Source organism: Uloborus diversus, chromosome 7 (assembly GCF_026930045.1).
Source record: "Uloborus diversus isolate 005 chromosome 7, Udiv.v.3.1, whole genome shotgun sequence".
In the NCBI taxonomy this organism is placed as follows: domain Eukaryota; kingdom Metazoa; phylum Arthropoda; class Arachnida; order Araneae; family Uloboridae; genus Uloborus; species Uloborus diversus.
This window is the reverse complement of record NC_072737.1, coordinates 60,582,990-60,610,644: the sequence shown is the minus strand read 5'-3', so window position 1 is coordinate 60,610,644 and position 27,655 is coordinate 60,582,990. Positions and strand designations below refer to the sequence as shown.

The window sequence follows — 27,655 nt, the reverse complement described above, 5'->3', positions numbered from 1 at the left end:
AAAAAAAAAAAGAAAAGAAATTCTTTAAAATAAGTAATATGTTTCCTTTTGTAATTTTTTCAAAGCTAAGTCACACTGTTGAAAGTGAATTTATGAAAATTGAAATGCTACTGCTCCGTCCGGTTATATTACGGACTCCATTATTACGGACTATTTTCACCCTTAACGCCCGGATTCGCAAATAAATGTGCTAAAATGATCTAAAATGGTATGTATTATACAGTTCTTTTTGCAAAATACGTTTTAAAAGAGTTATTTTTACTACCTTTAGTATTTTTTTATTTGATTTTTGCTTTCTCTGCATTTCCCGTAAATTTACGTTGTTTAAACGCAAAATCGGGGTTTCACTGAAACGCTACCAACTATTAAAAAGTTAAACTCAGTGCCAAGATCCAACAGTTAAGATACTTCATCAACATCAACCAAGGGCGCCCACATAGGGGGGCAAGGGGGGGGGGGGGGCTCGAGCCCCGCCTTTGAAATTAGAACTTAATTGCTTTTAGTACTTTTTTCTTTGCAAAAATGAAAAACATTTCTTCTCCAGTCATTAATGAATAAGTTATTAAAAATGTCAAATTTTAATGACTAATCTGTCCTGAAATCAGTTTCCACGGGGAAAATATCCAGCTAAACCACGGGGGAAATATTTGAACCCCCTTTGTAACTTTGTATATGGGCGCCCATGACATCAACTATTTTTTCAATTGCCAGTGCATGGCCCCACTTAATTCTTACAGGACGTGACAATCGCTGAAACTCATGGCAACAAAGAGGGCGCTACAGAGAATCCCTATTTCCATTACATTGCCATTGATTGGTGAACGCAGGGGTTCCTATCAGCGCTTCTTGCGGTCAAAATGGGCGACGTCCAATCAAAAATAAACAAACTTTGAAACGTTGACATTGATTGGTGGATGCATGAGTGGATCATAGTTGCATCCATTTAATACAGAAAAGTCAGAAATTGTCAAGGCCCGTTAAGCGTCAGTGCCATCTAGTTCGCCCATGACCAGTATTATGCAGTATAAATGAAAAAAAAGAAAAAAAAACCTTTTTGTTTATGTTTCTACAGATACGGTAGGAATCAGGTAGTTGTCACTGTCCATGTTTATTTCAATGTCTGAGGAGGGTGGAGTAGGAACGACTTCTGCATATGGTGATGATGTGGTATTGGCGGATATAATGTCGCATATTTCCGAAAAGACTAATCGGTCGCGGGGGTCAGTCTTCCAGCAGCCTTTCATGATGTCGCAAATGAATTCTGGAGCGTTTTCTGGAGGAGATAGAAGAATTCCCTGGAGGACCAACCTTAAAACCTAGGAAGATAAACCAACAATATACAGGGTGTTCCATTTAACCTTCAAAGCATCTATTTTCGCAACCGTTAGTCTTAGATGCATACTTCAAATGCAAAAATGTTCAGAATCAAATACAAGTTAAGATATTGAAAGTTTAAAGCAAAAACAAAACTGAGTCATAAAATACAAAATTGTACTTTTTATACGGGCCCTAGGTACCCAAACTAATATTTGGGGAAATAATCTCCATTGAAAAATAATTCCAACTGATTTCCAACCATTATTCACCGAGATATGAAACGTAGCGTTTTGTGACTGACACCACTTTACACTCGACGTCAATAACACCTTTTGGGGGAAAATATAACAGTTAACAAGGGTTTATAATATTATATGTGTGTATAGAGTGTGGTTTTTCAAATTGATTGAGGATTTGTAGTGCGTTTTTGCGCATCATGGCATAACATTTGCATTTATTTTTGAGTAGCAATGAAAAATATAACTTGTTTTTTTTTTTTTTTTTTACTTCGACAAACTGTCATTCTTCTAAAAGGGCGATAAGTTCCAATCTCATCTTCTATATGGTCCCTTAAAACTTTAAACTCGAATATCTCCTTGAGTTTTGGTCCCACAAATGCCAAATTTTTTGTGTAAGTAATGTCTTTCAGTGCAGATTATTTCCCCAAATATAAGTTAGGGCACCTAAGGCCCATATAAAAAGTAAAATTTTGTATATTTTGACTCATTTTATTTTTGCTTCAAACTTTCAATTTCTTAACTCTGCATCTGGTTTTGAACATTTTTGCAATTAGAAGTATGCATCTAGGACTAACGGTTGCGGACAAAAAGGTATTGCAGTTTAAAACGGAACACTCTGTATACAATGTGTTTGAGAAACAGCAAAGCGCGTGTTGTAAATCATAAAATTGCATTAGTATTTCAAAGAAGAATGACTACTTTTACAAAAAAAAAAAAGTGACGTTTTTCGCAATCACGAATTGCGATAGGACCTTACTCGTCAGATTTCATGTTTTCATGTTTCTCCAAATGGAATAGAAAGGGAATGGCCAAGAAGTTTGCACTCGTCATATTATGACTGGTGATTTTCTAGAATAGGTAATACGAAGCGTATCTATAAAAAAAAAGGGAAGTGGTGTAGGATGCGGTAATAAAGATTTTGTGGCCGATATCCACCAGTACACTTATCATAAGGATAATTTACAGCGTTTAAGGTTTTTTTTTAAAAATCTTATCAATCTTAAATGATGGGAGTTAGTAATCTGGATATTTTGTATTTAGTTGAATTTTTTCTGTTTAAATTCTCCTATGTATAATAATAATTCATTAGGCCCGTTTTCAGAAAAATATTTTGAGACTCGTTAGCTACAGATTTTGCTAAACGAAGTTAAATATTTGTCCATAAAATAACGACAAAATTCCTAAATTTGTTTTCAAGCAAGATACATTTTGCTACGTTTTATATATGTTATTGCATATTTTATCGTACAAATCAATGCATGATGCTATCTATTTTTCAGATTATTATTTGAAACGATGAATATTTTTAATTAAAGCAATGAACAAAAGGTAATTTCATACGTACTTCGTCATTAGTATGTCCAAAATATGGCTGTTTACCATAAGTAAACACTTCCCACAAAACGACACCATAAGCCCAGGTATCAGAATCTAAAGAAAATTTGCCGTAGGAAATGCTTTCAGGCGCCATCCATCTGATGGGCAACATTCGAGAGCCACTTATCTAAAAAAGAAAGATAGTTATAATTAATGTATCGTTTTAGTTAATTTTGAGTAACCAATAACACCAGGGAAGAGTTTCTAACATAATTGTAGGTCAGTTGGATGTTGGAGCTTTTTCCGAATAAAATAGGTGTGCTAAATTCAAAACTGCAGTTAGTTATCTTTTACAACTTCAGGTTTCCAAACTTTTCCAACTCGCTAAACTTTTTGAGGAATAAGAACTATCTTACGATGCCTTCTCTCTAGTCTGTCTCTCTTGCGTTATGTATGGTGTTTCTGAACTCTTGATCAAAATTTTAAGGGCTGATAGTACACATCAAGACAAACAATATGAAGTAAAAAATAAGGGTCTCAAATGTCTTCCAAAGAGATAGGCGCCATTCAAGTTTAGGGATTAGAAATTTCAAAATGATCATAAAAAAATAAAAAATTAGTCGCTTTGTTGGCGGTATTTGCTAAAACTATTCTTTTTGTCAGTATTTTCTAGGAGATAAATTTTGAAGATGTAGTTCAACAAATTTTGATAGAGGGTGCTTCTCAAATGCTTAGGCTTAAACTTCAATTTTGAGCTCAAAATCTGGATTGTTGGGAGTGATGACTGAACTGTCTTCAGGTGTTGAAGTACCCTTTGTCACAAAAAAATGTATGCATCAGGAAGAAAATTGAGGTGCAACTAACAAACTCGGCAGGAATGTAGTTTGGTAAGAGATGATCCAAATTTCGTCGCCAGAGAGGCAAGGGTTAAGCGCTCTATGCGCATCCAAGCTGCGCAGATAAGTAAGATTGAAAGTGGGAAAGCTTGTGTCAAATTGCAATTCAAACGAAACTAGTCAGTTGTAAGGACGCTATTGTGACTAGGCCGGCCTTTTAGAGGAAACCAGAGGCAATACAAACAATTTTTGGACTTTTTCAAAGGTAAGTATAAGGTCTCAGAGAAGCAGGTTGGTTGTACTGGCGTATCTGGTTCCACCTCGGTCGGAGTGATATGGTAGTAGCTCAGTGTAGGCGAAAACGAATCGCTCCACTGCGATCGGTTAGGGCATCTCAGAGACAGAAACGAGCACTAGATCGCGCAGTCATAAGAGCGGCCCCTACCGTATCAACAAGGTTGCTAGCATTAGTTCCATGCCGTTTAACATTTTCCAGGAATCTGATAGTATCAAAAAAGCCCCTCCAGAGTAGACTGGAAGACACTGGTATCTCGAACCGGCGTCCATTGCGATGCCTACCACTGGCACCACATTATAGGTAACGATTAGATTTCTGCCGCACTTGACAAGCTATGTTGTGATAAACAGGAGGCGTGTTATCTTCAATGATGAATCCCGATTCAGTCCCAGTGGTCATAACCTACTTACGCGCGTGCAGAGGCGGCCAGATTAGTAGTCCAATACGGCATTTGTTATCGAGCGACATACGTCAATTACACAAGTTGTTACAGTGTGGGGGACGATATTTTTGGTCAAACGGAGGCCTCCAGGCGTTCTTCCAGGCATTATGACATCAACCCCGAGTGTCCCCTGTTTTGTCATGACTTGTCCAGATGGGAACAGGCACTATGACAATTTGCAGTTTAGTGAACGACATTTTAACTCCGGTTGTACTGCCTATGATATCAAGTCGCTCAAGTGCTATTTATCTACAAGACAACGCTAGTCTACATATTGCACGACTCTTCAGATAATTTGCTTAAGAAAATAGAGAAATCCCATTGTCTTCTAGATCACTAGACCTCTAGCGCGTTTGCGTCTTAGATAGAGATGTAAAATTACCGGAAATTTTGAAGCGGTGGAAAAAAACCGTTTTTTTTTCTGGAAAAATTGGAAAAAATGAAAAAATTGACTTTTTTATGAATGAAAGTAGAGTTTCTTAATAGCTCTGTGTTTCTTGGAACAATAAAAAATATATGCAATCATTAAAAAATATATGCTTAAGCATTAAAAAATATATGCAATCCAGACATCGCTTTTTATGCTTGACAGAAATACACATAAAGGCAAGTTTAATTAGGAAAAAATAGCCTTTTTCTTGTCAATCACCATTAATAAATTAAATCGTCGTTCTACCAATGGGTAAGGTGTGTGAAGCACATATAATCATATACAATTACATCTTATACTTTAAGGTTGTACATAAGTTAATTAACTGCTCTGATATCGCGCTAATTCGATACAACTTGCTGTCCCAAGTAGGATTCTAAGGAGTCGTTCTTCTTTTAAAAATGTTTTTAGCAGACGGAACTATGTTGATAATTTTTGTCTTTTTAAAATTTTATTAACTTTTTAACATTTATTGTCGTGATTTTGAAATTTTTAACTTGTCATTTTACAATTTTAAGTCTGGATGTTTTAATATTTTAAATGTATAATTTGTTTTAATTGCTATTTTTATATTATTGTTGCCACCACTGTAACTGGATTATTTCTGTAGTGTGCAATACTTTTAATAAATAAATAATAAATAATAAAAAAATTCTTAATAAAACAATTTTTCTCTGGGTTTGTAATTATTTTCTTATCTCTACATAGGCCACATGCATGCTAAGTTTTGTGAAGATAGCTGGTTTCCTTCTGGGAAAATCTTTTTTTTTTTTTTTTGTGACAGAGTATATTTTAACTTCTGAACGCAGTTCAGTTTGCGCGAATACTCCCATTTATTCAGAAATTGAGTTCAAAATTTAAGTTTAAGTCTAAGCATTGGAAAACATTTAATGAGACTCAAAAATATTGGTAAAAAAACTGCTGTTAGTTACTCCAAAGTCTGAAGCACCCTCTATCAGCATTTTTTAGAACTACATCTTTTAAATTAATTCTAAAAAAATACTGACAAAAGAAATAATCTTAGCGCAAACCGGAAACGAATCGATCAATTTTTCCGTTTTTTTATGATCATTTAAAAATTTGGACGCAGAACTTTAATGACGCCTATCTCCTTCAGAAGACGTTTGGGAACCTTGTTTTTTACTTCATATTGTTTGTTTTAAAGTTTTTCCCAAGAGCTTAGAAACACCCTGTATGTGTGCATGAAAGTACTAAATCTCGTAAATGTTATTATTTGCCGGTGAATTTACACATTCACATACCAAAGATATCGGCGAGGAGCGAGAATCTTCTTTGAACAACCGGTGCAAGACGACATTCTCCCGTTTCAGTCCTTTACAGTACCATAATATACAGAGTTAGCATAAACGAATATCCTGGTTTTAAAAATTTATATTTCGTAAAATATTACACATAGCACTATAAATCATTACTAATAATAAAGCTGAAAGTCTCTCTGTCTGTCGGGATGTCTGGGGGATGTTTGGATGTCCGGAGAATGTCTGGATCTCTCTGACGCGCATAGCGCCTAGACCGTTTGGCCAATTTTCATGAAATTTGGCACAAAGTTAGTTTGTAGCTTGGGATGTGCACCTTGAAGCGATTTTTTGAAAATTCGAGTTTGTTCTTTTTCTATTCCAGTTTTAAGAACATTTACCCGAGCAAAATTATCATAAGATGAACGAGTAAATTACCAAGTTATCATAACGTGGAACATGGTGTAAGCCAATTGGCGAGAAATTCACCATACATTATTTGTAACTATACAGGCGAACCAAAAGGGCTTTTAATTTTCTACTACGGGCAAAGTTGTGCGGGTACCACTAGTGATACATAAAACTAAATATGAACTGTGAAAGTTTTTTTTTTTCACTCAAAATGTTCGATGTGTACGCCTTTCGCAACGCGACACACATCTATAACATACACTTTGGAGTGTTTCACTGTTCGTTTTACGTAATGCTACACATATGCGATCTTTTAGTTCTTGTAGTGTTGTAGCAATGTCGGTGTATAAACAGTCTTTGACAAAACCTCGTAAAAAAATCACATGTGGTTAGGTTTGGGGATCTGGCTGACCAACTCGTAAAGGGTAAATCATCATCACCTGCACAGCAAATCCAGCGTTGCGGAACATCGATGGCGCAGCGAAGTATAGGTAGGTTTGGGGGTAAAACACTCTCCAGAAGTTTTGTTTTTAACATTATTGCCAATCCTAATACAGTAGTAAATACATGTGTAAGGACTCTTGTGACCAAAAAACCCCTTCCGGAAGGAATTTCTAGCTGCGCTAAGGCGGAGCGTGCGCGTTTAGTTACTTACGTTCAAAAAAACTTGGACAGTTTATCTTTATTACTTCATTTTACAAAAAAGGAAGTATTGTATTCACAAAAAAATTTTCACTCAAAAATCGACCGTAATTTCCATTTTGCTCACTCCCGAATGAATGTTGAGTTTTTTAAGACCCGACCACACGTGCATATGTACCGAAAAACGTATAGACGCCCGAAATATCCATTTTGACGATTCCCGAGTTAATTACAACGAGTTTTCTCGTGACGTCTGTATGCACGTATGTACGTACGTATGTATGTACGTACGTATGTGCGTATGCATGTCGCATAACTGAAGAACGGTATGTCCTAGAAAGTTGAAATTTGGTACGTAGACTCCTAGTGGGGTCAAGTTGTGCACCTCCGCTTTCGGTTGCATTCGGGTGTTTCTTTAGGGGTCTTTTGCACCTTTTTGGTAGGAAATCGTTGTTAATTTCGATGCAAACTCAAGTGGTGTTATAATTTGGCGGGCACTTGGCGATATGTCATCAGTCTTTTAAATCGCCAAGTTTTGTCGCCAACTTTTTTTTTCTAAATCAGGTTTTAATTTGGCCATTGTTGGTGATATTTAGAGAGTTAACAATTGAATCACATTAAAATTGCCAATAACGGGGAAACAACATTAAATTGGTGTAAAAGGAAGTCATGTGACGCACACGTCAGTTCGTTTTTATATATCATTTTGGTGGTAAGTCTAATAGTTTATGAAATAAAAATTTTTTAAACCGGGATATTCTTTAATGCTAACCCTGTATTAATACCATGGTCACTTTGTGGCACCCATCACCTCTGTCGGAAACACCCCAGGGTTCCGCGACGCCCACTTTGGGAACCCCTGCCTTATGCGGATGCGAATGTGCCACCACTTCCCGCGGGGAAAGGGCGTAACACAGCAAGCTCTAATGCTCTCCTAATTCGCTGAAAGAAACCTTTTTGAATTGAAATCTAGTGATTCTTTTCCAAATTTATTATCATCATTATTTGTGACAAACTTTTATTCACTTTCTTGCCACGGCAAAAAATTCAAGGATCAATAAGGAATGCATAATAACAGGGTTGCCAACCTTGGAGAAACAATTTGAGGAGCATTTTAAAATTTTGCGGAGCAGTTCGGAATTTTGTTTAAAAATCAATACAAATAACTAAAACCTTGTCTAAAATTGTTTTACGGCTTTAATAATCATTTTAAGCACTAGTATAAAACAATTATTTTTAAATTAATAAAACAGCTTTAAACACTATTTCAACCCTTGACTATAAGCATCATTAATTTCCCACATTTACATGTTTTTTATGATGAAATAGCAAAATTTAAGCGTGAAAGCGTTCGGCCGGGAAATGCGGAGGAAAAGAACTTCTTTGTGGAACCACGGAGTTTCGCCATTTTTGCGGAGCTACTCCGTCAAATGCGGAGCAGTTGGCAACTTTGACACAAAAAGTTTTTTTTTTGTATGGTGTATGCACTGTATATAATTGTTGCTATCTTAAAAGATCGCTTCTTTCGACTTACAGTTTTGGAAAATGGCCATATTAGTGTTCAAAGGGGCCAAAAAAACAGAGAGGGTGAGAACTCATGGATTAAATGTTTCCACTTATATTAAAATAGGCGTGAGAAAACTCAGCAGTAACGTATTGCGAGGTTTAATAATCATTTGTCAATACAAGAATTCCTCCTCTTTATCACACAGGAAACATTAACTCCCTTAAGGTCTGACGCCTTGTTACCAGGGTTATGAAACTGGTAGCACATGAAGTTAGGTTTTTTAAAAATTCGTACTAAAAGAAATGGTATTTCTGAAGATATTTTTCAGGAGTTCAAATTTGTTTCATCTGAAGCATATTTTCAAAATGAAATCGATCACAAGAAAACAGTTCGGTTACCTTGTAGTAATCTGATGTGTAGATATCTCGGGACATACCAAAGTCTGATATTTTAATGACGCATCCTTCTCCAACCAGGCAGTTCCGAGTCGCAAGATCTCTGTGTACGAAGTGCTGAGATGCTAAATAGAGCATCCCATTGGCGATTTGCTCGGATATTCTCACCAGATCCGACTATAAAAGAAAATATAATATTAAACGTGATTCTACCGTAAGTTTCTTTGGCACCAGTGGCGTAGCAACAGTGTTTGCCGCCCAGGGCGGTTCCTCAATTTGCAGCCCTTTCTTTGTGAAGTAGCTAATGCATTAAATTGTCAAAGGTGTTTAAATTAAAACTAGAAATTTAACTGAAGGAAAAAAGACGTAATTAATTTCTATACTTGTAAAAGCAAAAAAAAAAGGAGGGGAGGTAAGGGATCACTTGGAGAAAATTGCTAAATTTACGTAAAAAAACCCGCAATTTTTAGTAAAGTTATGGAAAAGGGCTGGTTGGGTTTGCGCTAGATTTTTTTTCGAATCTGAAACCTCTTTTAGTGTTTCTATGTTGACGTTAGGGGATCGGTGTGCACCGCAAGACAATTTTCCGAAATCAAAGTTTTAAAATGTGCTTAGCTACTTTAAAGAGATTAAGAAAATCGGGAATGATCGAATACTCAATTCGGAAGTTTTAAGCTCTGAAATGTGCAATTTTAGGCTACTTTGGCAACGCAATTGTATGTGTATTATAATTCAATTGTAGGGGTTACTGGAGAGATTGGCGCTGAGGTTTCTTAGTGAAATATGTTTTAAATTGATATCAATTTTGAAAGTATCTTTAGGTTTGGTGGTATGATGAAGGTTCGGGTTCTTTCTTTGGAAATTTTTCGGCACCGAAGTCTTAAAAACGCAATTCTACTCTATTTTTTTTATTTTTAAGGGTTCCATAACACCTAACGCACCAAAAATGTTGTGAAGCGACGCGGCTCTCTTATGGAAAATTTGATTTTCGTGACTGACTCCCGACTTTAGGCTTTGTTTGATAATGTTAGGAACAAGAGAGGGCAGAGTTAGGTTTCCCTCTAAAAATCTTTCGTAAAGCTGAAGTTCATTTTAGGCCATCTTTGAGGCCATCCTTCATATAAAGCCTCCCCCCCCCCCCTGTGAAAAGCAATAAATTGTTTCGTGTACCGTTTAACACCTCCCCTTCCCCTTCTTACTCTTGTCACCATTTTCGTGAAGTTAAAAAAAATGAAGTTTTCAAGAAACTCTTAAAATCTAGTGTTAACTTTCTCTTACAACGAAAAAATTGGAAAACTCCATTGTTTTCGTCGTCCTAGAGTTAACTTCTACAGTCTAAAAAACATTGGTCCCATGACTTTCCATTGTGGCCCCCTCAGAGAAAAAACAAGGAACTGTACTGATATGCTATCAAGAAAAACACTTGTTGTGTATCAAAGTAATTTAAACCTGGTAGTGATACAAAAGTCTTAGATTTCGAAAACATTTTCATTTTGCCTGCAGTAACAGATTAAAACCATTTTGTAGAACACGTTTTTTCTCCCACATCAAAAGGGTCAATTTGCCGCCCCTAGAAAAGTGCCGCCCGGGCCTGACCGCCCCCTCTACCCCTTCCTAGCTACGCCACTGTTTGGCACTGGAGGACATTAGGTTGGACAACTCTAAATTATTGTTACAAATTCTGTAAGTAGTAATTATTTTTGTGATTAATTTGTCTAAGTTTGGCGTTTATTAAATTATTTTTCTTCTAAAATTATTGTAGTAACGTAACCTGTAAATAGTTTCTTATAATGAATATACAGCCCCTGTACATTTGGCTGAAGTATACGGTCCCCTCATTTCTGAATGATAAAATTTGTGAATGGAAAGAAATAAGGTAGAGGTAGAACCGTCTACGATTTTCTGGAATATTTGAGAGATTTCTTTCGATGTCTATAAATAGTGTGCCCCACATGAGTTTACGGTGTTGATTGATATTTGCTTAATTTCTGATGATTAATTTAGCAGTTGTTAACGATCTTTCCTGTACATAGTGTAAATAAATTTCCTGTGTTTTTCTCAAGAACTGTGTCGTCCTTTCAAGAAAGTTGGAAGTCGCACCGGATCCGTAACATTATGTTGATGATAAAGTTTATCGGACGTAATTTATTGAAGTAACTTATTTTCAGTATCCATTAGTACGAGGGCTGTTTTTTTTTTCAACTTCCGATCGTGCCGCTAGACGGCAGGGCGAGCGGCATCGGCCAGTAATGCGCGGCAGTCCGACTGCGCACCTCTCCCACTACAACCTCACTCGTTTTCGGGCGTCCGACGCCATTACCAGTTTATCTAGCGACACATAAACATGGCTACCATGGTAGAATCTCCCGCCAAGTGTGAGATTCACCGTAGAATGAAACGAGTCTACGGTGAAAGCTTTATGAGTGATAGTGCAGTGCGAGGTTGGTGTAGGAAATTTAACGATGGACGAGGTGACATTCATAATGGGGGGGGGGGGGAGGCAAGGAAGAAAGTCGGTCGCAAACGAAGACCTCGATGATCAAGTTGACCAAACTGTAAGAAGCAATCGGAGGTTTACGATTACGGACCTATCAGATCAGTTTCCTGAGATTTCAAGGTCAGCCCTATACACTATCGCAAATGACAAGTTAGGCTACAAAAAAACGCCGTGTAAACCCATCTCAAATCACTGGCCACAAACTTCTATGAAGAAGGTATTAAGAAGCTTGTACCCAGGTATGAAAAATGCCTCAATTTAAATGGCGATTATGTTGAAAAGTAACTAATAATGTACCTAACTTTTGATAATAAATTTATTTAATTACTCTCACTAGTTTTACTTTTATACCACATCGGAAGTTGATAAAAAAAACAGCCCTCGTAACTACTTTTCCATCTTAAAATTATTCTTTTTTTAAAATAATTACTTAATAGAGATAACTCACAAAAATTTCGTTTCGTAGTAAAAAATCCAAAAACTAGGCGTACAAAAACGTCGTTTTGTCATAGAGCAAAGCATTGCATGAACATTGGATTAAAAAAAACCATAAAAATTAGTTTTCCCTATTTTTTTATATTTTAATCGAGAACGACCAAATACGGAAAAAAATGTCAGTTTTAATGAAAAAATGTATCTGTAATCACTCAAACTTTTTTTCAAAATCCAAAATGTCCTTTCGTTACTCTTTGAATTGCTCTGAACTAAAATGAATGATTTTTTTTCTGTTATGATCAACATAGAACAGATTATACAGTGGATCGTTATAAAGTAAAATATTTTTAAGAAATTAAAATAAGAAAGAAGAAACAGATGGAGGCACTATGTGACGCAACAACGGCAACAAAATAAAACGTTAATAACTTGAAGGGAGGAAAGATTTTCCTAATTGAGGTAGGAGCGTTCATCTTCACCGTAGGTCGGATTAGGTCTAAAATAAAAAAAGTTTTTTGTTCCATTGGTGTGAAAAACAAAACTGTGGAACAATTTGTTCACTTTAATGCCTACTTTATCGTAAGAGTAGAAGAAAGAAAAAAACATGAAAAGATGCTTTTAATGCGCTTTAAAAATTCACTAAAATTGTTAAAAAAAAAAAAAAAGTTGAAAAACAAACAAATTAATAACTATCGAAAAATTAAAAATAGGAAAATATGGTTTTGAGATGAAAAAAATGTATGTCTGTCGGTGTGTCGGTCTGTCTCCCCCCTCCCTAATAACTTTTGAGTGAACAGTCCGATTCGAACAAACTTTTTTCTTTCTTTCGAAAGATTTCGTTTAGGACCCTCATTCCCTTGTTTCACTTTTTGATTAGAACAAGTTTTCGTTCAATTTTGAACAATTCAAAAAAAACTTCACATTCGTTCCTACGGGAAAATTTAAGGCAAATATAGATCCCGAACATAAAGGCGGATTTGCTTCAAACAGACTTTGTTGGAAAAAGCTCTTGACTAGGAACATGCTCATTGTTTTGATTTAGCTATTTTAGGGGCATAATTTAAGCACTTCAAAAAATTTTAACACCAACAACAGCACGAAAAATTACTTTTGCCCCCAAAAATTGAAAAAAAAAAAAAAAGTACAGATTCTGAATATATTTTCAGTTTTTTTTTCCCCCTGAAGAAATCGAAAAAAAGTTATCAATAAAAATCAAAACACCATATTTTGTAGACTTAACATTGACGCAAGACAGAGATATATGTGACGACTGACAAATCAAATTGAAAATATTTCAAAGTACAAATGATTTTACCAGTGCTGCAGAGTCGGTAGTAAAATGGCCAATTCTCGACTCCGAGTCCTAGAATTTTAAGGCCCTCCATTTCAACACCAACTCCTATAACCCAAAATCAGTTCGACTCCGAGTTCGCAGTCCGGGTTTTTACCAGAGAGTTGGAGTTGAACTGATTTTGGGATAAAGTGCAGACTCCGGCAATGACTCCGACTCCAGGAATTTTTAGGCCTTCAACTCCTTGGCTTCAAAATTAGTCCGACTCCACAAGTACTGGCAGAGTTACAGACTTTGAGGAAAAGTGACCGACTTCGATGCGTTGAATTTAAACATTCGACTCCCTACTTCGACTCTTTTACCCCAAAATCAGTTCGACTCCGCCTACGAAGCCCTGGTTTTTGCTATGAAATTATGGTTGTTGATATCATTTTTTTTTAAATTCTAAAGCTTCAATTTATTTATTCTATTTTTGGCAACAGAAAAAAATGAAATTCGGACTCCTTTATGTTTTTTCAGAAAAACTTGTGCAGCCGGCCTTTTATTTCTTGATCATGAAAATTATTTATTTAAGTAGATATTTCATTATTTTTTATTTATTCTCTAAAGTATATTTATTTATGTATTTTTATTTGTTTTTGGCAACGGGGGAAAATAAATTCCGAAGCGCTTTATTTTTACCCGGAAAAAAAAAGGCTTAACAAACAGTTTTTTTTTTTTTTGAATAAATTCAATTTTGTTGATGAGCTTTTTATTTTTACTTTCTTCTATATCTAATATATAGAAGAAAGTATTGGATTCGTGCAAATTTTCGAATTTCGAATTTTGACGGATTCGAACGTTTTGAGGTGTGCTGAGTCCATTTCGACCATTTTTGGAAAATGTCTGTCTGTCTGTGTGTGTATGTGTATGTATGTGTGTGTGTATGTATGTGTGTCACGTCTGTGTGTGACCAGTTTTTTGTGGCCGCTCTACAACAAAAACTACCGCATGAAATCGAACGAAATTTAGTACACATATGTGCCCCTATGTGAACTTGTGCCCATTAGTTTTTGGCGCGAATTCCTCCAAGGGGGGTGGAGCAATGGGACGTTTTTCGAGTTACGCGTGCTTGCTATTCCTCAGGAAGTTACTGGCGGAATCAAACAAAATTTGGTCCATATGTTGGTGTTAACAGGAACAGGTGCTGATTCAATTTTGGTGTCAATAACTCAAACGGGAGTTGAGCTATAGAACGTTTTTTGTCGTCAATTGTGACTGCTGTATCTCAAGAAATAATGAACGGAATGAAAGAAAAATTTATCGGCAAGTAGCCCTTAGTGGGTATAAGAACTGATTTTATTTTTGTGTCAACAGCTAAAAAGGGGGGGTAGCGCAATCACCCGTTCTTTTTTTCCATTTTGAGTGCCCTATCTCAAGAAGTAATGCTACGTTCTGGTTGAAATTTGGAATATATGTGAATCCATATGTAAACAGGCTTTGGTTCTATTTTGACGCCGATCGCTCCAAGAGGTGTTGATTTTTTTTTTTTTTTTTGCGAATAAAAATATTTTTAATAATGCAACAATAAGAAAGATAAATCGTAATAGATTGTCGTCTGCGTATTTCTCGTGATTTTAATTGTATGGAAATGATAGGAAATATTATCTCAATGATTTAAAATTTTTAACTGTTGCCATCTTATGTTTGTTAACAAATAAAATATTTGTAATTCATTCAAGCAAGGCTTTTAAAATAACTTTCAATTTTCGCTCTTTGCTTTGCTTTTGCAATAATTCAGACATTGGGTCAAGTTTTTGCATGTGTAATTTTGTTTTTGTTGGGAATATTGCTTCCTCGTCAAGCATGGGGAGGGATCAGAAAAAAAAAAAAAAAAAAGAAAAAGAAAAATATAGAAGAAAGTTTCGTGATTTCCACAACATACTAGTTTATTCTTTTTTTCCCCTTTTGAAAGCGATTGAAGAATTTTTATGGAAAAAAAAATACATTAGCTGCATTGTTTAAGAGGTGATACTACTTTATTTGTTCGTTTATTTATTTTTTACGTATCTATTTATCAAATTAGTGAGGCATACTTTGTTTCTAGAAATCAGCTTAAAATGTTAAAAAAGAATGTTTGACATAATTTTCAGTCTCGGCTAATTAATAAAATATTGGTTAGGTGCAAGCAAATTGATGTTGGTATACGAGAAAGTCGGCTCGTTTAGCTTTGGACGGAACTTATTGTTCAGAAAGTCATTGGAACTTAAATTATTGTCTTTTTTTCACGGTCCGAGACTGCGTTAAAATCACTGAGACTCCTTAGAAAGTCGACAGTCACATTTTTAATATGTGATTAAATTTGTTTGATACTACCAAGAGTCAAATTTAATGTGCAGTTGATTAATGTGCAATTTTGAATAAAAAAGTATATACGTATGAAATTTACCTCTTGCAGTATTAGTTCAGGTTCTGTATTGCGATCTGGCATCAGTGGACTGTTGCTGCGAAGTACCTCTGCCAGATCTCCGAATCTCATAAATTCAAATATCATCCAAGGCGTTGCTTCGTTCTCTGCAAGTGAAATGAATAAAATTTTAGCTATTTGAAAAAAAAAAAAAAAAAGATCAAAAAAGAATTTTGATGTTTCCTAAGGCTACCAATTTGAAAATACTAGATTTACTGCTCTGTTGTGGAACTTGAGTGAAAGAGCTAGTAGCAAAGGTTCAACTGGCCCTCTGTTAGATCAGTGCGTCTAAACCTTTTTGACTTTACGGCACACTTGATAGCTGGCTCGATCCCAGCGGCACACTGAACCAGATTTTATGTGTCAGTATGGGACAATATTTTCCTTATTTACTAGTCAAATCAAAGAAGAGAAAGAACCTGCGCTTCCATATGGATAGGGAAGACCGACCAGTGAGTGAACACCACCCAGTAAATGAACAGCGCGTCATTTTTTTTAAAAAAAAATAAGCTTCCAAAATTTTTTTTCTAAATAAATTCATTACAAAAGTGTTCTTTATTGATATTCTAAGCTATCTGACACCTGATTGGTTACTTTGGATACGTATTTTTTTCCTGAAAAAAATTTGAAAGTTTTACTGCCGTGAATCGTTCTTTTTCTTTTTCAAAATAATAAGGCTGGTTTCATGCTAGCAATTATTTTGATAAATATTATTTTTATTGATAAATTTTATTTTTTAACTTTACGAAAGAAAAATTAAGTATACATATTTAGGCTATGGATTTAAATTGTTTCAGTCAATGCAGAATGCGTAGATTTTCAGGTTGAGGGGTGTTCAGTCACTGGGTACGAAAAATTGCGAAAACCCAGTGAATGAACAATGGCAAAATTTCTTTTGATTTAAAAAGAAATTTGAAGTTTCTTTGAGATATTTTAATTTTCGTACTTTTTTGTAATGCAGATAGTTTTATATGCTTATTTATTTATGTACTAGTGGTACCCGCACGGCTTTGCCCGTAATAGAAAAATTAAAAGGTCTTTTGGTTCGTCTGTATATTTACAAATAATGTACGGTAAATTTTCTCGCCAATTGGCTTGTACTCATGTTACGGTTCCACGTTATGATAATTTCGTATCTCGCCAATTCGCTTGTGCCCATGTTAAGGTTCCACGTTATGATAATTTCGTAATTTACTCGTTCATCTTATGATATATTTGTTCTTAAAATTGGAATAGAAAAAGAACCACATCGAATTTTCAAAAAATCGCTTCGAGGTGCACACCCCCATGCTATAAGCTAACTTTGTGCCAAATTTCATGAAAATCGGCCGAACGGTCTAGGCGCTATGCGCGTCACTGAGATCCTGACAGACAGACAGAGACTTTCAGCTTTATTATTAGTAAAGATTTCATTATATATTTTATAATTTCTTTATTTTTGCCTTTGTAAACAATGCACTTTTTACTGAGTTTTATCTTTTATCTATCTATATCTGTCTATTAACCTACCTACCTACATCTATCTTTCTATATCTTTATCTCTCTTGATAGATAGATAGAGAGATAGAGAAATAAAAAAATATATATATATATATAAAGAGAGAATAGATAGGTAGATAAGTATGTATGTTTGTATATAGATAAATAAATAGATAGAGGAAGATATAGAGATAGATATATAAAAAATCAGAGGTAAATATATATATAATGGTAGATAAATATAGAGATAGAATAGGTAGGTAGATAGATAGATCGATAGATTTATTGATAGATAAATAGATAGGTAGTGGTTAATATATAGATAGGGGTAGATAGAGAGACTAATATAGAGATAGATAGCTAGGTAGAGAGACTGATATAGAGATAGATAGTAGGGAGATATATAGACAGGTAGATAGATCGATAGATATAGATTGGTGGATAGATATAGATAGATATAGATAGGTAGATAGATAGATAGGTAGATAGACAGGTAAAAAAGCAGGTAAATAGATAGATAAATAGATTGATTAGGATAATAGATTGGTAGATATTTAGATGTACAGACAGATAAATAGGTAGATAGACAGATAGATAAGTAGATAGATAGATAAATAGATAGATAGATAAGTAGATAGATAAATAAATAGATAGATAGACAAGTAGATAGATATATAGATAGATAGATAAGTGGATAGATAAGTATATATATAGAGAGAGATAAGTAGATAGATAAATAGATAGATAAGTATATAGATAGATAGATAGATAGATAAGTAGATAGATTGATAGATAAGCATATAGATAGATTGATAGATAAGTAGATAGATAGATACGATATATAAATAGATAGATAAGTAGATAGATATATAGATAGATATACATAGTTATATAAATAGATAGATAAATAGATATAGTAGTTATATAGATAGATAGATAGATCTCAAAGAAACTTAGTTTCTTTTTGAATCAAAATTTATCATGTTCATTTACTGGTTCGAGGTGTTCATTCACTGGGTCTTTGTGCCATTTTTTCTTTTAACACCTAAAAAAGTCGGAAGCGGAACCATTTAAGTTCCCGCGTTTTTTTAGAGATATTTACATAGATCAATTAAAATGTCTTAGCTGTCACAATCTATATAGTATAGAATTTAAAATTACTAGGATTTTTAAAAAATGAACTAGTGCTTAACTGTTCATTCACTGGTCGGTCTACCCTATAACAGTTAATCTTTTAAAAAAGTGAAATAAAGTTCGTCATGAATTGTAATACTTATTACGGCCAGCAAGTCCAAAACTTTTACTTAACACGACTAAGACACTTGTGCTGTCTTGAAGGACAGTGGCACATTGTATTCACCTTTTTATTAGGAAGAGCTGCGGGAAGTTTTTAAATCGAGGATCTTTCTAAATGAACTTGCGGAAGAAATCTGTAATCTTTACTTGTGTTTTGTTTTTAGACACAATTTTATTTCTATAGCACTTTCTATGCTGACACTGTTTTGAAATTTTCTTCTTGGTTTGCATCATCAAATAAAATTTTATTTCGAGTTTTTGTGTTTTGGAAATAAGACAGAACAGAAAAAATGCCATAATGGGTTCAAACAAATAAAAAACAAGTTTATCTTGAGAGAAAAAAAACCCAGAAAAAAAGAAAAAAAAAAAAAACGTGTCGTGAGTCTTGTAGAGGGAAATCTGCAAGAAAATCTACCAGATCTGAACAAGAAAAACGTATTAAGCGGAAAAGAAGAACGCAAAACCCGGGATATTTTAACATTACCGGTATAACATTTCTTGCGATTCAACAGAAAATGGCACAGGAAGCGGGATAACGTATGAAACGGACAATGTAAAATCGGAGTTCCGCGGTACATCGATTTAAGATCTGAATTGCCCCAATATTGACACGAAGCTGAAGTTTAGAACGGCTGTGTGGTATCGTCTAAACGATAGAATCATAGAATCAGTAAAGACACATTATTAGAATTTCTCAATTTCAAATAATTTATTGAACTTTAAATGTACACTATTAATTAAAACAACAAAAACTCACTTAATTTTACCAAAATCATTTCTTTAATGGAGTGCATAGCATAATACTTCAATGAAAAAACAAACTCCGTCTTTAACTTTATTGTTTTTAAAGGAGCGGCCGACTACTGGGTTTTGAATTCTGTTGTTATTTCCAATAGTGGTATGTCGACTACTAGTTCTATTCTGTTTCGTTCATGTACTCAGTAGTCGGCCGTGTTCTTAATATAGACTTAATAACGTTTATCCCATAGTAATTAAATTAAACCATTGAAATACAACGGCAATTTAACTTTATGGAGTATTCCCTTTGTAACGTTATTTCTTCCAAAGAAAATGTTTAAATGTCGTGCTTTAACTTGTGACAAATATGGCTTTTAAAATGTTCGTCAAACAGTAATTAAATTAAAATATTGAAATGCAACGACAATTTAAATGCATGGAGTAAATATTCCTTTGTAACGTTATTTTTTCTAATGAAAATGTTTAAATTTTGTGTCTTAACTTTTTGTGACAAAAAGAGTGATTTCGACATCTTTTGCCTCTAATGTTGAATTTTACTATGAATTTTCGAAAACAGATTTTGTAAATTCAGTTAGTCGTTGCTTTTAGAATCCAAGTTATAATTCTCAACTTGTCATGACCAAATGATAATTTACCGTTTTTTTTAGCAAATCGTCTTGTGTTGATGAAATTTGTGAAACAAATGATTTTATTTCAAATGGTATTTATTCGGCAATTAATTAACTTTATAATTATAAGGAAGTAAAATGTAAGGCTTCAATACTTGCGTTAACTCAAATTATTTTAATGAATGTTAAACCTTTGGTAATTCTTTCTATTGCTCATTATGCTAAATTCTTTGCTTCACCAAAGCTTCAAGAAAATTGTATTCTATTTAGGCTAATATTTGAAATATTGGTACCGTTTCTTAGTACTGCTTCTAACCAAATATTTGATTCGTTGAATTTTCTTCACTAGGAAATCAAAAGTTATTCCTTGTTTAAAATTACGCTGAATGTTTTTCAAAAATACATTACGCATTACATCATTCAGCATATTATCAAAACTGATTTGCTTCCGTACTTCAGATTAAACCAGAAAAATGGATTGTTACGTTAAATCTTAAGTTTTAGTTTTTTTGGGATTTGTCGCTCACTATTTTTGCTAGTGAGTAATATGTTAAAACGAGATAATAAAATGATAATCAGGCCCAACATCTTCCTTTCTGCAAAAAAGTCTCACATCTTTTCCCTACTTATCTTTTCAGTTACGGTAAGGGCTTAATTTTTATGGAAGCTCACGGAAGCTCAGTTTCTGTACTTATTTAAATTTTATGAACTTATTCGCTTATGTTGGGCTTAAAAGCCTTTATTCAGTATCTTGGAGCGCTATTAATTTAATTACAAATGTTAAAGTATTTTTTAAAACTTACCTCCGATATGTTTTTGCCACTCCGCGTCCTGTGTCCCAGCGGCGGATAACTGAAATTGATTCGGGCATGATCGTGCAACATCGGAATCATCTTATGACGTAACACCCGATGGTTGAGATGTTTTTGGCTACTTTGAGCCGAAAGAACGAATAGAAAGATTGTTAAATCACTCAATCAGGAATAGTTGAGATGTATATCTCCAATGCAAAGTAGGGTGTGTCATGGGATGACGTATCGCGGTCATGGAACGTATAAATAGATTGATCGAAATATTTACAGTGCTCACTTGATTGTTTGTGTTTACTCCCCATTAGCATCTTGCCATTTTTGTTGACCAATCAGGGATTGGTCTTTGACGGTTTGGCAACCGTGCTTGGTTGTCGTTGATGGAAGTTGCGGCGTGCTCGAGCCGTTGTTGATACAACGCTTTTGAATTCAAGCAGGGCTTGAGATAAGTTTTACTCAGTGTTAATTGTTGTTTAAAATGTTTTAAATTACTCCTTTTTGTGGAGGGAAAATGTCACTATTGCTGAAGGTGTTCGCGGGAGATTATCAAAAGATGTAGCTCATTGCAACTAGGCCTAATTCTTAAACTTGGCCTATACCTGGATTGACTTACCGGTGCTCTTATGGTGGAATAGAACTGTCATCAGTTTGAAATCATCGATGTCCTACAGAGTGACCTTCCCGATTGGATTTCCTGGATGTTCCAACTATATTCCCTGAAGGTTCCAATGGTATTTCAGTGTGTGCACAAGTTGGTGTTCCGATTTATGAAAAGGTTCTTCTAGAACCAAGCAAGCCTATCGGCCGGTGAATGATGGAACAGTTTGATGAATCTACAATTCAATTACGCTTTGTCCAGAATTCTTCAGCAATGTAAACATGCGCATTTAGCGCAGGAAGGTGACATTTTACAATTTTTCTAAAATGTTTCGCGTTTTTCTAAAAGTGTTTGTTTAACAATTTAACTTTGAAATTTCTGTGATAATTGGGGGGTTTTACAATCTAAATTAGTTTTGGTATTTAACAAATTTTTCTTGTTGTATATTGTGATATTTTTAATAAATGTTATTTATTTAAATTATTTAGAGTATGTTTTATTTCTTATTGGCAGACTGCACGGCTTTTTGATGTTGGGGTTCTGTAAACCTTTTATTTAGTTCTATGAACTTAAGGTAAAGACAAATTACCCAACAAGTGGTAGCAGAGTGCGTGGTTTGGTCTGCCCGTGGGAAATAAAATATTTTTTGATAATGGATAAAGATTATAGAAATATAGAAAAGTTGGGATCGCATAATTGGGCTACCTGGTCCAGAGATATTAAGATGGTCCTTATTGAAAGAGACTTATGGGAAGTAACCCAAAAGAAATTAGAGGGGGAAAATATTCCTGCACTTGACCGGAAGAGATGTGGTCAAGCTTTGGCAATAATCTATTTAAATTTAGAAGGCGACGTAAAAACACTGATAGATGATATAGGAGACCCAAGCGAAGCTTGGAATACACTGAAAGGTAATTTTGAACCCCCGTCTCTGGCCAGGATGGCGACATTATGGGAGTCCTACTTTTCATGTAAACTAAATGAAAACGAATCAATTGGCTTATTCGCTGCAAGGTTGGGGGGAATCCATAAACAACTTGTTGATAATGGTTATGTCATGGAAGAAAAGATTCGGACTTTTCAATTGATTCGGTATCTGCCCTCCAACTTTGACAGTATTGTCCAGGCTATTTACCGGTGGGATGGAAGCATGTTTACCTTCTCCAAAGTAAAAGATGAGTTATTAGCCGAGGAGGGTAGAATCAAATATTTGACTAAAGAACCTGATACATCAAATTCGGCAATGAGTGTTTTTTCAAAACCCAACAGACACGGAGTGGCAAATGAAAGGAGTAAACCTTTTTTTAAAAACAAAATTTGTCATTATTGTAAGAAAAAGGGTCATATTGCCTCGCGGTGTTGGAGCAGGAATAAAGATAGTCAAAATAAAAATGTAAATAATAAATCTAAATCAGACGCTCAAGCTGCTGGCATGTTTTGTTCAGTGGAAGAATCTGACGAAATCTCGGCTAACTCTACTATTCCAAAATGTGAAAATTCCTGGCTTTTTGATTCAGGAAGTACGGCACATTTTTACCGGGACAAAAGTTTGTTCACAGAATTAAAGCCTGTTCAAAATACCCAAATGGAGGTGGCAGTTGGTAATATTAAAAGTAAAGTAGAAGGAATAGGTAGGGTAATTTTCAAAATAGAGTCAGATAGGAAGCTGATAACAATAACTTTAAATAATGTATTCTATGCTCCAACATTGCGCCGCAATTTACTTTCCGGATCATGTATTGACCGACAAGGTTTTAAAATAAGATGGTATCCGGGTAAAATTTGTGTCTTTAATAAAGAAAATGTTAAAATGTTTACTGCAGTCTTAATTAATAAACTTTATTATGTTGAACCAAGTTTTTATGTAAATTGCGAAAATACCAATTATGTTGATACCCCTACTATTAAGAATCACTTTGAAAGGGCCAATGCTGTGAATGTAGATATGGAGCTGTGGCATAAACGTTTTGCTCATACAAATATGGACACTATTAATTTAACAAGTAAGTTAGGAGCCACCCAAGGTCTTGAAATTAAAAGGGGGCCCAGATTTGAATGTGAACCTTGTAAATTGGGTAAAAAGAGAAAATGCTCTTTTAGGTCTGTTCCTGAGCGTCGGTCACAAGTTCCTCTTGATCTAATTCACATGGATCTGGCCGGTCCTTTTCAGACTGAATCCTTAGGGGGGAAAAGATACATTTATTGTTTAATTGATGATTTTTCTCGTAAATCTTTCGTATTTTTCTTAAAGAGTAAAGACGAGGCATTCAATGTTTTTTTTGAATTTTCAGAAAAGAAATGAAAGGTTTCTTGATAGGAAAATTAAAGCTGTTCGTTCCGACAACGGGAGAGAATTCGTTAATGATAAATTTGAAAGTTATCTCACTAGTCAGGGAATAAAAATTGAGAGGACTAACACTTATACGCCTCAGCAAAATGGCATTGTAGAGAGGTATAATCTCACGATTATGAATGGTGTTAGAGCAATGTTAAGAGATTCCGGGCTAGGAGAGGAATTTTGGGCAGAAGCAGCTATGTGCTTTAATTACGTAAGAAACAGGACCGTAGTCGGAAATGAAAAGAAAACCCCTTTTGAGCTTTTTTGTGGGAATAAGCCTTCTGTTAGACATTTAAAAGTATTTGGCTGTTTAGCCTACATAGGATTGCCAAAGTCTAAATTAAGGAAATTAGATATGAGAGCTAAAAAGGGGATAATGGTGGGATATGCCATTCGGACTCGAGGATACCGGATTTGGGATCCTAACACCAGAACTATAACAGAAACCATGAATGTTAACTTTAATGAGAATGTCAAATGGGGGGAATTGTTAAATAGATCCAAAGTAGAAAGAAATTTTAATTTTATCAAACCTTTAAGTGAAGTTGAGTTGGATCAAAGAATTAATGAAAGTACTCAGGGAACTCCTTGTAATAAGGTTAAATGGATTAGGGAAGTGAAGAAGAGAAAAACGGGGAAGAAAAAAGATATCTATTATTACACAATCGCGGGGAATAAGAAAGTTCAATTGAGATCCCCAAAGGAAGTACTAAAATATTGTGATGACCACAAAATAGAATATGACCCCAAATTTTTTGACTTTTATTCCAAAAATCCTGTAAGTGGGGAAGTTTCTAATGGGGATCAACCCCAGGAAGAAATTGTTACTTCTGATGAAAGTAAGGAAGAAGTCCCTGAGGCTAGTTTGGTTGAAGTATTAATTCCCAATTCCTATAAACAATGTTTATCCACCCCCGAGCTGAAGAACTGGAGACTTGCTATGGAAGATGAACTAGAAGTCATCGAACAGAGAGGTGTGTGGGAACTTGTACATCCACCTAAGAATCAGCCCATTCTGGGAAACCGGTGGGTGTATGATTTGAAGAAAAATGATCGTGATGAGATTGTAAGATATAAGGCAAGACTTGTTGCAGGCGGAAATCGCCAGATCCCTGGCGAGTCCTATTCTGAGGTCTTCAGCCCGGTGGTGGAATTTTCTTTAGTAAGACTATTTTTCACAATTTTTGTATCTTTATTAAAATGGTGTCATTTTCAAATTGATATCAAGAATGCATATTTATACGCTGACCTGGAAGAAAATATTTTTATGAGGCAGCCAGAAGGCTTCATAAGTAAAATTCATCCTAACTATGTATGTAAACTTAAGAAATCCTTATATGGACTACACCAGTCCGGGAGAAATTGGTTTCATGAAATTGATAGTGTTCTCCAGCAATTCCAATTTAAAAGAATAATAGGATGTAATTGTGTTTACGTGAGGAACAGTGAAATTTTCCTGTTAATATATGTGGATGATATTTTGATATTTGCCAAGAATAAAAATTTAGTTAAAAATGTAATTGATGAAATTAAAACTGTATATGATATTAAAGAACTGGGGAAAACAAGAAAATTGTTGGGAATTGAATTTATTGAGAATGATGGTAAAATTTTCATTCACCAGATTTCTTATATTTCCAAAATTTTAAACCTTTTTTCTGAGTATAATGTGCCTATATCTACCCTTCCAATTTCAAGAGGTACGGTTTTGTCCAAGGATGATTGTCCTAAGACCGAGTACGAAATCAAAGAGATGGAGAAACTCCCGTACAGGAATTTGCTAGGGTGCTTGGCTTACATTGCCGGAAAAACTCGTCCTGACATTTCATATGCAGTTAATATATTTTCACAATTCCAGGCTAATCCCGGTAAGAAACATTGGGATTTTCTTTTAAGACTATTAGGGTATTTGAAATACACCTGTAACTATAACTTTAATTTAAGTACTATTAACAGTATTAGAATTAGAGGTTTTTCAGATTCTGATTATGCTGCAAATCGTGAGGATAGAGTATCAATGGGGGGTTCAATAGTTTGCATTGATAAAGTTCCGATAAGTTGGAGAACCTTTAAACACAAATGTGGCTCATTATCAACCATGGAAGCCGAATACATCTCATTGGGAGAAACGGCTAAAGAAATAGTCTGGTTGAAAAGAATAATTGATGAGATCAACACCTTAGGAATTGAAGGTTTTCAACTCGAAGAAACTGTAATATTTTGTGATAACATTGCAACTATTGATTTTACGAAATCCCCAATTGAAAACTCGAGAACTAAACACATACATGTCAGATATCATTTTCTGAGAAATTTAATTGAACAAAAATTGTTTTCTATTGAATATGTTATGACTAATGTATAGCTGACATTTTCACGAAGCCATTATCTAAATATAGTCTAAACTCCTTATGCAGAGTTATTTTTAATTGGGGGGTGGAATGTAAAAGTTAATTTTTTTTTCAAATTGTAAGCTCATGTGTATGTTTATATTGTATATAGTATTTAAATTGTATCATGTATGTAATTAATGAAAGGTCTCCAAGAGGGGGGAACATGTTGGGCTTAAAAGCCTTTATTCAGTATCTTGGAGCGCTTTTAATTTAATTACAAATGTTAAAGTATTTTTTGAAACTTACCTCCGATATGTTTTTGCCACTCCGCGTCCTGTGTCCCAGCGGCGGATAACTGAAATTGATTCGGGCATGATCGTGCAACATCGGAATCATCCTATGACGTAACACCCGATGGTTGAGATGTTTTTGGCTACTTTGAGCCGAAAGAACGAATAGAAAGATTGTTAAATCACTCAATCAGGAATAGTTCAGATGTATATCTCCAATGCAAAGTAGGGTGTGTCATGGGATGACGTATCGCGGTCATGGAACGTATAAATAGATTGATCGAAATATTTACAGTGCTCACTTGATTGTTTGTGTTTACTCCCCATTGGCATCTTGCCATTTTTGTTGACCAATCAGGGATTGGTCTTTGACGGTTTGGCAACCGTGCTTGGTTGTCGTTGATGGAAGTTGCGGCGTGCTCGAGCCGTTGTTGATACAACGTTTTTGAATTCAAGCAGGGCTTGAGATAAGTTTTACTCAGTGTTAATTGTTGTTTAAAATGTTTTAAATTACGCCTTTTTGTGGAGGGAAAATGTCACCATTGCTGAAGGTGTTCGCGGGAGATTATCAAAAGATGTAGCTCATTGCAACTAGGCCTAATTCTTAAACTTGGCCTGTACCTGGATTGACTTACCGGTGCTCTTATGGTGGAATGGCTGTCATCAGTTTGAAATCATCGATGTCCTACAGAGTGACCTTCCCGATTGGATTTCCTGGATGTTCCAACTATATTCCCTGAAGGTTCCGGTGGTATTTCAGTGTGTGCACAAGTTGGTGTTCCGGTATATGAAAAGGTTCTTCTAGAACCAAGCAAGCCTATCGGCCGGTGAATGATGGAACAGTTTGATGAATCTACAATTCGATTACGCTTTGTCCAGAATTCTTCAGCAATGTAAACATGCGCATTTAGCGCAGGAAGGTGACATTTTACAATTTTTCTGAAATGTTTCGCGTTTTTCTAAAAGTGTTTGTTTAACAATTTAACTTTGAAATTTCTGTGATAATTGGGGGGTTTTACAATCTAAATTAATTTTGGTATTTAACAAATTTTTCTTGTTGTATACTGTGATATTTTTAATAAATGTTATTTATTTAAATTATTTTGAGTATGTTTTATTTCTTATTGGCAGACTGCACGGCTTTTTGATGTTGGGGTTCTGTAAACCTTTTATTTAGTTCTATGAACTTAAGGTAAAGACAAATTACCCAACAGCTTATTTTAAGGAATTGGGGCTATTTATGAATGGCACTAAGTTTTAAGGGCTGTAGGGTTTTAGCACTTCTCCCGTTAAAAATGGAGCCTTGGCTATACTGCCGTGCTAATCACAAAAACTGTATCTGCACTTTTTGTCAAAATTGAGTTATTGTCACCAAGTGTTCTTTGT

At 34.9% G+C, this 27,655-nt stretch overlaps 1 protein-coding gene across 1 annotated transcript in view; it reads right to left on the bottom strand.

Annotated features, from left to right (window-relative positions):
* Window positions 1-1,058: 1,058 nt before the first annotated feature.
* LOC129226702 (BDNF/NT-3 growth factors receptor-like) overlaps window positions 1,059-27,655 on the bottom strand; it is a 92,799-nt gene continuing 66,202 nt past the window's right edge. The window contains exons 5-8 of the mRNA XM_054861331.1: window positions 15,742-15,866; window positions 9,094-9,267; window positions 2,902-3,060; window positions 1,059-1,316 (exon numbers count right to left, since the gene is read on the bottom strand). Coding sequence (XP_054717306.1) covers window positions 1,059-1,316; window positions 2,902-3,060; window positions 9,094-9,267; window positions 15,742-15,866 — 716 coding nt within the window. The remainder of the gene's footprint in view (window positions 1,317-2,901; window positions 3,061-9,093; window positions 9,268-15,741; window positions 15,867-27,655) is intronic.